We start from the raw sequence: 12,073 nt of genomic DNA on the forward strand, positions 1-12,073 counted from the left end.
TGCTTCTCAAAATCTTCATTAAATAAATAAATAATCCATAAAAAGAATGTGGAGGTAAAAACAATAAATAGAAAAAAAAAACAATCTTTAAAACCAGAGGTTAAAATGTTTCTTAGGAAGCAGTCTTTAAAAACAAATGACAAACCCGGTGCTTCTTCTCTGTTAGCGTTAGCGTCTCACCTGCTTCTCCCATACGGGCCGTGCAACAGGCGAGACGCTCTCAATGCAGCTGACCTTCTGCCTACTCCTGCTGCTACTGTCAGTTGCCTTTCCGATCCTTGGCTCTGGTCGGCTCCCCCTGACAGTGACTTGGGAATTCCACTGTGACCAAGGCTCTCACACAGGGAACACCACGTCCCAAGTCCCAACTCCCGCTACCTTCTGCGGAGAGTACTGCACCTTTCCCATCACTCCCGCCCTTCAAAACAAACACTGCGGGAGCAACCACAACTTCTCCCAGGTGTTGGCCAAACACCCAGGCTGCCTTCAGTTGCCTGCGAGCGTTCACTCGCTCGTCCGCTCGTCTGCTTCCTGCTGCACCGATTTGCTTGCTCCCTCTTCACTGCTTCCTGCTGCCCAACTCCGTTTCCTTCTCTCTTTCTTTTCTGTTCATTTTCTTCCTTTTCCAAACCGACTCGCGCTTTTTTATAATGCGAGGGGCCATAGGAGCTGTAGCATGTTAGCCACGGGAGCAATCGCGGATGTGGGCAGTCCCTCACCTGTGCACTCGGTGAGAAACGCCCACACCGCAGATCGCCCCGTGGCTTGTTATGACCCAACGCCCCCTCGCTAAGCCGCCGCGAGAGCGATGATTATTTAATTAAAATGGTCTTTGCTAAACGAGCTCTGGACCCACAACACCACAGGGGCGCCATGAAGAAGATTGGCAGCTTCATTTTCTTAAAGTGTCCATCTCTAATGACCTAAAGTGAGCACAATATTATCACCAAGAAGGCCTATCAACACCTTTATTTGGAAGGCATGGGCATCTCAACATATGCACATAAACTCTTACAGGTGCACAATAGAGCCCATTTTGACTGGCTTAAGTCTATCCTATGTCACACACGTGCACATAGAAGGCAGTCCAAGGGCTTAACTGGGGGTAAGATGTCAGCTCCAGGGTAGATGTAGTGCACTAACCTCTTTTTCCTCCTCTGCAGATCATCAGAATGGAAGCCCCCTACTGACCTCACTTCTGGCACTTTCCCATGAAACCACCTCTTCCTGCCCACCACCAATAAAAGCCCTGCACCTTTCCTCTCTTCAATTCTATTTTGGACTCAGTCTTTTGTGATTATTCGCTAACTTGCTAACTTGCTTGTTTTCCTTGCAATGTACAGGGTGAATCCCCAAATCTTTATCTTTTCTTATTACACCTGTTAGGGCACTTGTTCAGTTCAGGGTGACCAGGATTGTTCTGCCATGTGCCCGATGCTTGCTAGCATAGATTACAGCTACCCTGCAACCCTGTCCTGGATAATCAGGTTAGGAAGTTGGATGGTTAGATGGATGGATGCTGTAGTATTGGACATGCAGTCCCTATAAAATGTATTCACCCCTTGGAAAGTTTCACATTTTATAGTTATACAACAATCAATCACATTTGTACTTACTTTGGCTTTTTTGACATTGATCAACAGAAAAAAAGACTCTTTAATGGCATAGTGAACACAGATTTAAATTATTTGCAAAAATAGAACACTAAATAATTGATTGCATACGTATTCTAGTCAGTATTTAGTAGATTCACCTCTATTATGTAGCCATGACAGCCTGGAGTCTGTGAGCACAGGTCTTTATCACCTTTGCACATCTGGACACTGCACTTTTCCACAGTCACTGAGTCATGCTGCTCAAGTTCTGTCGGGTTGCAAGGTGATTGCGAGTGAACAACTTTTTGTTTAAATTATGTCACAAATTTTCAAATGGAATTACACATGGACACCGCCATTCCTGGACATTAACTCTGACTTTTTTTAATCCATTCCTGTGTAGCTTCTAGTTGTTCTCATGCTGGAAAACAAATCCCCTCTCAAGGTTTTTGCAGACTGCATCAGGTTTTCTTTAGGGATCTCTTCATATTTTGCCGCATTTATCTTACCCTCTACTATCAGAAGCATCCTCACAGCATGATGCTGCCACCACTATGATTCACCGTGGGGATGGGGTGTTTTTTTTTATAATGTGCAGTGTTCAAATATTGCATTTAGTCTGGCTAGAAAGTGCAACTGTTTTACTTATGACACCCCAAAACCTTCTTTCAGGTGATTTCAGAGTCTGCATTGTGGCTTCTGACAAACTCTACCAAAGATGTCATGTGTGTTTCTTTTTGCCGTCCTCCCATAAATTGTAACTGAAGTCCCCAGACACAGCTGTTGTCTACATAGTCTGCCCAATCTTAGCTACTGTAGTTTGTAACTCCTTCAAAGTTTTCATAGGTCTTTAGATGGTCTTAGATGGTCTCCCTCACTAGTCTTCTTCTTGCACAATCTTGCAGGTTTCCAGCTGTGTCACACACAGTCTTTCCATTTCTTAATGAATGATTTAACTGGACTCCCAGGGATATTCACTGACTTGACATCTCCTGCTTTTCAGTCATCTTTTCACAGAGTTCTTGGAGTGTTCTTTTGTGTTCATTGTGTAGGTTATGTCACAATATATAGAAACATGTAGAGTGCTACTTCTGGGCAAAGGGGTTAAAAGATCAGGAAAGTTCACTTTCTCGTCCAAGTTCCAGATTCAAAACCCCTGTGCTGAAATCTTTTGTTTGTTTGATTCTTTCTGTTCAGTTCTTTTTGCTTTTAATTTTGTCTGTCATTTTGGTTTGTCGATTATGTCTCTCAGTTTTGACCTTTTTCTGTCACTCATGGTTCTCATTTAAAATACTTTGTCAGTTTGCACATTCTGTGTTTCTGCCTTTCATGGATGTGGCCATTTTGTGTTTATATGGCCAGTATAACTGTTACGTGTTTACAGTACAGTTGTGCTTGAATGTTTGTGAATCCTTTAGAATTTTCTATATTTCTGCATAAATATGACCTAAAACATCATCAGATTTTCACTCAAGTCCTAAAAGTAGATAAAGAGAAACCAGCTAAACAAATGAGACAAAAATATTATACTTGGTCATTTATTTATTGAGGAAAATGATCGAATATTACATACAGGTGCCGGTCATAAAATTAGAATATCATGACAAAGTTGATTTATTTCAGTAATTCCATTCAAAAAGTGAAACTTGTATATTAGATTCATTCATTACACACAGACTGATGTATTTCAAATGTTTCTTTTAATTTTGATGATTATAACTGACAACTAATGAAAGTCCCAAATTCAGTATCTCGGAAAATTAGAACATTGTGAAAAGGTTCAATATTGAAGACACCTGGTGCCACACTCTAATCAGTTAATTAACTCCAAACACCTGCAAAAGCCTTTAAATGGTCTCTCAGTCTAGTTCTGTAGGCTACACAATCATGGGGAAGACTGCTGATGCACAAGGAGGGCAAGACACAAAAGGTCATTGCTAAAGAGGCTGGCTGTTCACAGAGCTCTGTGTCCAAGCACATTAATAGAGCGGCGAAAGGAAGGACAAGATGTGGTAGAAAAAAGTGTACAAGCAATAACCGCACCCTGGAGAGGATTGTGAAACAAAACTCATTCAAAACTGTGGGGGAGATTCACAAAGAGTGGACTGCAGCTGGAGTCAGTGCTTCAAGAACCACCACGCACAGACGTATGTAAGACATGGGTTTCAGCTGTCGCATTCCTTGTGTCAAGCCACTCTTGAACAAGAGACAGCGTCAGAAGCGTCTTGCCTGGGCTAAAGACAAAAAGGACTGGACTGCTGCTGAGTGGTCCAAAGTTATGTTCTCTGATGAAAGTAATTTTTGCATTTCCTTTAGAAATCAAGGTCCCAGAGTCTGGAGGAAGAGAGGAGAGGCACAGAATCCACGTTGCTTGAGGTCCAGTGTAAAGTTTCCACATTCAGTGATGGTTTGGGGTGCCATGTCATCTGCTGGTGTTGGTCCATTGTGTTTTCTGAGGTCCAAGGTCAACGCAGCTGTCTACCAGGAAGTTTTATTATTATTAGTATTTCATGCTTCCTGCTGCTGACGAACTTTATGGAGATGCAGATTTCATTTTCCAACAGGACCTGGCACCTGCACACAGTGTCAAAACTACCAGTACCTGGTTTAAGGACCATGGTATCCCTTCTTGATTGGCCAGAAAACTTGCCTGACCTTAACCCCATAGAAAATCTATGGGGTATTGTGAAGAGGAAGATGCAATATGCCAGACCCAAACAACATTTCAGAAGAGCTGAAGGCCACTATCAGAGCAACATGGGCTCTCATAACACCTGAGCAGTGCCACAGACTGATCGACTCCATGCCACGCCGCGTTGCTGCAGTAATCCAGGCCAAAGGAGCCCCAACTAAATATTGAGTGCTGTACATGCTCATACTTTTCATGTTCATACCTTTCAGTTGGCCAACATTTCTAAAAATCCTTTTTTTGCATTGGTCTTAATTGGTATTCTAATTTTCTGAGATACTGAATTTGGGACTTTCATTAGTTGTCAGTTATAATAATCAAAATTAAAAGAAATAAACATTTGAAATACATCAGTCTGTGTGTAATGAATGAATCTAATATACAAGTTTCACTTTTTGAATGGAATTACTGAAATAAATCAACTTTGTCATGATATTCTAATTTTATGACCAGCACCTGTATTTGTGAGTGCCAAAAGTATGTGAACCTCACGGATTAACAGTTAGTTTGAAGGTGAAATTAGATTCTGGTGTTTTCAATCAATGGGATGACAATCAGGTGTGAGTGGGCACCCCGTGTTATTTAAAGAACAGGGATCTATCAAAGTCTGCTCTTCACAACACATGTTTGTGGAAGTGTATCATGGCACGAACAAAGGAGATTTCTGAGGACCTCAGAAAAAGAGTTGTTGATGCTAATCAGGCTGGAAAAGGTTACAAAACCATCTCTAAAGAGTTTGGACTTCACCAATCCACAGTCACACAGATTGTGTAAAAATGGAGGAAATTCAAGACCATTGTTACCCTCTTCAGGAGTGGTCGACCAACAAAGATCACTCCAAGAGCAAGACGTGTAATAGTCGGCGAGGTCACAAAGGACCCCAGGGTAACTTCTAAACAACTGAAGGCCTCTATCACATTAGCTAATGTTCATGTTCGTGAGTCCACCATCAGGAGAACACTGAACAACAATGGTGTGCATGGCAGGGTTGCAAGGAGAAAGCCACTGCTCTCCAAAAAAAACATTGCTGCTCATCTGCAGTTTGCTAAAGATCATATGGACAAACCAGAAGGCTATTGGAAGAATGTTTTGTGGATGGATAAGACCAAGGTCCACATACTTTTGCCACTCACAAATATGTAATATTTGATCATTTTCCTTAATAAATAAATGACCAAGTATAATATTTTTGTCTCATTTGTTTAACTGGTTTCTCTTTATCTACTTTTAGGACTTGAGTGAAAATCTGATGATGTTTTAGGTCATATTTATGCAGAAATATAGAAAATTCTAAAGGGTTCACAAACCGTCAAGCTCAACTGTATTTTATATGTTCATCATAATTATTATTTTATGTTTATAGTGGTTCCATTTCTGTACTATTATGTTTCTATGTGTAAACCTTATATTTTCTTATGCCTCTTGTGTTATGTGGGTGGTACCCCAAGGGGCGGGGCCACCCTGCAGTTCCCACACCTGAGTTCTCCCACTTGCTATTTAGGACAAAGCAGAAGGAGAGCTCAGGGGTGGCGCACTGAAGATGTGTGCAGTCACGTGAGTATTGTGCTTTCAATTTGGACTTTTTGAATTTATTTTGGATTATTCTTTTGGAGTATGCTTTGGAATTTGTTTGCTTTGGATTACCTTTTAGGCAGCTCTTTTCTTGCACTCTTTGAGTATTTTCATCATTTTTTCATTTCTGTTAATACATCTCTTCATTTATAAAGATTATTCTGAGGATTAGTCTCTGCAAACCAATAGTTTTTATTTTGGGATGTTTAAGGTTATTTTTGAGTCCTAAATCCTTCAGTCGTGGTGATGTCAGGGTGGCCCTGCCTCCTGGGGTATGACCCAGAAAACACAAGGGAAGTAAAAGAATATAGATTTACATATAGAAACATAATAATATATAAATGAGACACTATAAACATCAAATACGTAATTACAATAAACATTTAAAAATACTTTTAACTAGACAAAAAAGGCATAAAAAACAAACAAAAGCTGAGAATCTGGCAGGAACATAACAACAATGCCTCATGGTTACTTGCATGTGATGCCAAGAACGTAATATCATCGCTGCCAGGGTGTAAGCACTGTTTGAACGTAAGAAATTTAAGACCTCGCAAGAGACTAATAGTCAAACAAACAACAAATAATTAAGGGGAAGATTCTTATTTTGACTTATTTCATTTCAGCAGTGATTTAAAAAAAAAAAAAACTTTGATGAACGTTCAAACAATTTTGTATATTTAATTCCACAGCATGCTATTAGTGGGGGACCAAAAGAAAGCCCTATTTTGATCTTTTTCTCTCGTTATCCAAATTCTATTGGATTGCTCACACAATCTAAATCATTCTGCATACACTCAAGGAAGTTAAAAGCAGCTTTACTACAATGAAAAATCAAAGTAATTTATTTTATTGAAATATTAAAAAGTTACACACAGAGAGTAATAATGGTGAAAAGAAAGAGAATGTCACCAAATACAAGTAAGGACACTTCAGGTAGTTTCTGTGCATACAGAATGAAATTTTTATGACTCCCTGTAAGGGATTATTTTGTTATTTTTTCAGTTATTATATGAGAGAAGCATAAAATGACAGCCTAAACTGTGTGTTAATATCATTAAGTGAAACGTTAACCCTGAGTCAGATTTAAGATACACAAATGAAATCTTAAAGGTATCAGTGCTCATTTGCAGATTGTCTAGCTATTGAAGATTTCAAGAATAAAAATGAAAGTGAAATGAGCATGGCCTCCCTGCTGAGCATTTTAAGGACAATCATGGTGTCAAGCAGCTTTTAAGGATGTTTGCGTCCATATGTTCTCTGAAGAAAGTAATCAAGTGGCCAGTGCAATTTAAATCAAGTACTGGACCTCATACTCTTTGGCCACATTTCTAATAATGATAACAATAATAATGATATAGCTATGAATAAATATATTAATACAATGTCTAATTATGCTTAATCCTTGCACACTGTTACACTACACCCTGAGTGATTTATTTCGAGATTATCCAGATTATTCATGGGATATATGGCACTGTACAGGAGCAACATGAAGGAAGGAGTTGGCTGTTGGACGAAGCAATTGAGCCATCTCTTTCAGCCACATCACAAGAAATGAAAGGAAATGGACAAACGTGAGAAGACTCAAAATGAACAAGATTGAAAGACAAAATACAAGTTAAGAATATCCTCTTATTAGGGGAACAGATTTTACTTTTGATTAGACAATGCATGATCGGTATAAATAAGTTCAGAACAAAAAATGGGTTGAATAGGTTTTTTTCATTCATTGAAAAAGTAATGAATCAAAACAGAAAACTGGACACAAAGTCAAGGTATTGGTAAGGAGATGCTAAGGAGGCTTTCATCAAATGAAATGGACTTTTAAAACTGCCTATTCTTAATTTGTGGGGGCTTTGGACACATTGAGTGTGTCATAGATGAAGAGAAGTTGTTTAACACTAAACTCCACATAGAAAGCTTTGGTCCCATTTGAGATTTGTGCTCTTGTGCATACAGCTCAGAAAATTAAAAAAAAAAAAACCTCTCCTTCTACTTGTGTATCATCTTAAAATAAAGTCAAAAAGTAAGTTCTTGGTAAAGGGTGAGAAAAATAAATTAAGTCATGGTGTTTGCTTAAGTTACTAATAGGATATGTTGTCTATTTTATTTGTCTTGGCCCGGGGGATTTTCATCTCATACGAGGCAGTAGATTCAGTAGGGGCGCTGCAAAAAAGCAGAAAAGACAAGTCAGTGAATCAAATTAAATGAATGGCACTTAAATGAATTGCAGTTGCACTCACACACCCACACAGATGAAATAATTGATTTTTTTTTTTGTATATTTTCCAGGGTGCAAACACAAAGAAATGACACACCCAGTTCCTCAAGGCAATACACAAGATTAGAATACAATACAATTCTTTTTGTATTTTTTTAACGACTATAGCAGAGACAGGCTACAGCAAGTACTTCCTCAAGGTCACACAAAGAGCCAGAAACTGACAGCTTTGTAATTTTAGTCTCTAGGCCCCACTGCTTATTGACAATATGGATATGATCAAATTCTCCACACCTTTGCAGCCTCCAGAAAAGATATTTTGAACTCTAGATGGTCCCACTGTGGTCTGACATATGTGGCTGACATCTCTTTTACTTGCCAAAGACACACATTCTGTCTCCTCGAGCAGCCCAAAGTTGATGTGCACTTCAATACTCCTTTGCCTGATGGAAGGCTTTTTAGTTTCTGAACAATTTACTGTGACTTATCTTGTAAATCTTGTGTTGCACGTTTATTTATCTGTGTGAGCTTTGTAAAGTTAATCTCTTTGAAAGACACTGCATAAAATACTGAGATAGGTTTCTGCTTGCTGTCGCTACACTGCTTTCTTGTGCAGTACAATATGAAACAAAGACAGCTGGTATATACACCACAAGCAAGGCCAAGTTAAGACCACATTGTCGTTCAAGTCTGTGTTGGTGACTGCAGTAATATCAGCCCTACTACTACTACTACTCACATTAGTCTTAGCTGCTTGTTGAAATTACATGTTCAAATCATTAAGATTTTCACTATTAGATAGATATCAAGTGTAGTTTTCATCAGGATAAGTTCTTATATTTTTTTAACTTTCTTTTTTCAAATGGGAACTTGTTTTGAATGACCATCTGTTGTGATGTGAAACTTTGCATACAAGTTGATAAATATTTTGTATTTGTAACTTAGACAAAGTAAAATCATATTAGTGTTACATTATTAATAATAACAGCAATGGTTTGATAGTTTAGGAACCCCTTTCCCCCTTTTAGGAATGAGTAATTTTACAACACGGTTGAGGGAAGTGCCTCAAACAAGTTTGGCAAATATTTCTCTGCTGAAGTCTCCCTGTCAACCTCCACAGGAAAGGCAGGCTGCCTAACTGCCAAGCTTTACCTTAACACATGGTTTGGAGAGCAGATGTGAAGGTATTCTGTCCCTCCATTGGTCTGAAGTATGGCTGTTTGGAACTGACTTATAGCAAAAGCCTTTAAGTACTATGACGCCCTATTGGCTGTAGGGGTTGGACAGGAAACCTATAAATTTTCTTGCTTTACCCAGCTCTCTCTCTCTCACCAAACTGATGAAAGACCATCAAACACTATGAACTGAAAAGGACAACACAATGGAGATGCACAGCTCGGCAGCCATATTGAGAAAGGCATGTGGCTTTTTCTGAAGAAAGCTGACCAAAAATGATGCCTTAACTAGAGGCATTTCAAGTAACAAGTCTACACATCACCATTTATCAGGTTGTATGGTTGCCACTATTCAAATGTACTTTGCATATTGTTATTATTTATTAATATTATCAATAATACATTATTTAAAGTGTAACTTAACTCCTGGTTGTCTTTTACTACACCTAATTGCTTGAGGTTATAGATGTAGAAGGGACGGTGGGGAGAAGTTATATGGTACAATGCCTTATAAACAGTGATAAGTTGGCGAGATCTGAGGCATCCTGACAAAGGCAACATATTAATAATACAAAGTGGGAGAGTACTCTATCAAGACAAAGCACCATCCATGTGTCCTTTTTTCTTTTTTACAGAACAACAACAAATTCTCATAAAAGTGATCTATTAGACATCTGCTCTGTTCGTGCCCACCTATATCAACCACGCAACACTCATATTATCCTTTTAAATGTTTTTGTACTTAGGTTTGATTGAATAGGTATATAATCTTGAGCAAGGGTTATCAACATCTGTCCAGGAGGCCCACAGTGGTTGCAAGTTTTTGTTCTAACCCAGTTCATTAGAAAACAATCCTTGGCAATAATAGGTCTAATTTAATATCATGGCTTGTTGGTGTTTAAACTTTGCAATGTCAGGTCATTCTTAAACTGTAGATTTTGTTTCATTGAAACGATCTGAAGCCTAAAATGGATGAGTAATTTCCAGTTCTCCACTTTCCCTTCAGTGTTCTTCTAAGTATCTTATTAAACCAAACCGTGCTTGATGAATTCACACAAGTGTACATGGAAACAAGCTAGCTGGGGAAGTGCTGGTTCATTTGTCATTTGCATTTAATTGCTAATAAGGAGCAATTAAAAACAGTGAATGTAGATGTTTAAGACTAAAATAGGCAATTAACGGGTCAAAATGTCAACACACATTGTTGAGCTATATGTGATTCATCAGCATTTATTGACTTCTCATGATGGTGTTGGGTTGGAACAAAAATCTGCAGCCATTGTGGCCCCCCAGGAACTGACAGTACTCACCCTTGATCTTGAGGACTGAAGTGAGGAAGGCATGTGTGCTGGATAGCAGATATTTGTGACTGCCTGTGCTGTTGGTGAAAATTTGGACTTGGCCTGTTATTTGGCATTTTTCCTCTCATCTGTGAAGACCTCCAAGGTGTGCACACAAATAACCCTGATGGTAGATCTGGCCATGGTGAAAAGCTGAAATGGAGCCTATTTCAGTTGCATGGGCACAAGGTACAAAACAGCCCTGCAATTGACCTGACCAGCATATCTTTGATGATGTGGAGGGAAACTATAATACCAAGACAGAAAACCACACAAACACGGGGAGTGACAACTCCACTTACAGAGCAGCTGGGTGTGGGGTTCAAATCTAGGATGCTTGATCTGTGTGGCAGCAGCACTTCACAGTGCACCACCATGCTACCCTCACCGTAAAGAATCCAATAAGAAATTAATCCCTCTAGAGATGCATAACCTGAACCAAAGGCACTGGCCATTTTATGCCTCAGCAACCTCACCTATAGCATAAGAACATAAGAAATATGACAAACAAGAGGAGACCATTCAGTCCATTAAGCTCATTTATTTATCCAACAGCAATGTTGTCCCAGCATCTCTCCAGACATTACTTATAGGTGGTTAAGGTTTATGTTTGAAATCATCATATTACTATAAAACACAGAATCCTCCATAACATTCAACTATTACAGTAACTTCCAACATCAACAATTTTAGAATCTCCATCTGCAGAGTTTACTCCATATAAACTCAAATACGGTTTTCTTGCTGCACTAAGTTTCAGTACACATTTCTTGGTGAGCATTATTTTTAGTTTTGTGCCTTGTGCTCTCTGAAACTCTCCTTTAGTCTATTTGTGAGGTTCTATCAATTGCACTGTTTAAACACACTTCTTCACTCGTACTTTAAAGAACTGTTCTGGTGTTCCCTCACTGGAATGGAGCCTACTGTACCTTATTTCTCATTTTTGCTTCTCAGATCCCTTGATTCATCTGTTCAAGCAATGCCCTTTTGTACTCTATACTTCATATCGTTTCCAAACATCTCTTTATATTTGTCAATGGTACATTATTTTTATCATGTTTTATTATACTGTTGAATGTTTCACTTTATGTAGGACTGCAGTATAATAACAGAGTATGGAGTGAACAGCACTCTATAAAACAAACATTGATTGAACAATTACACTGATTTGTAAGTCACTTTGTATAAATGTGTGCCTAAAGTAACATTAATCTCTCAGATGCATCTGAACTGGTGGACACATTGCAGTGAGCAGTTAATATAATTAATAATCACTGTGTCACTTGCCACTGTGATATAGACTTTGAATGGTATATATTAACAGAGTTTTGTTCAGTTACACATAGATTTAGCACATATTAAAGAATTGCAATCCCCACGTTGCCACCTCTGTGGGCACGCATGGTTAATATGCAAAGGTTTCTCCTGCCAATATTATGTTTGAAGTGTATATGTGAAAGGAGCAGACACTAGCAGTG

At 38.8% G+C, this 12,073-nt stretch overlaps 1 protein-coding gene across 1 annotated transcript in view; it reads right to left on the minus strand.

Annotated features, from left to right (window-relative positions):
• Window positions 1-6,683: 6,683 nt before the first annotated feature.
• Window positions 6,684-12,073, minus strand: part of LOC120538887 (prominin-2-like) — a 125,698-nt gene continuing 120,308 nt past the window's right edge. Inside the window, exon 23 of the mRNA XM_039768469.1 lies at window positions 6,684-8,025. Coding sequence (XP_039624403.1) covers window positions 7,944-8,025 — 82 coding nt within the window. The 3' untranslated portion in view covers window positions 6,684-7,943. The remainder of the gene's footprint in view (window positions 8,026-12,073) is intronic.

The sequence above is a fragment of the Polypterus senegalus genome, chromosome 11 (assembly GCF_016835505.1).
Source record: "Polypterus senegalus isolate Bchr_013 chromosome 11, ASM1683550v1, whole genome shotgun sequence".
Classification (NCBI taxonomy): domain Eukaryota; kingdom Metazoa; phylum Chordata; class Cladistia; order Polypteriformes; family Polypteridae; genus Polypterus; species Polypterus senegalus.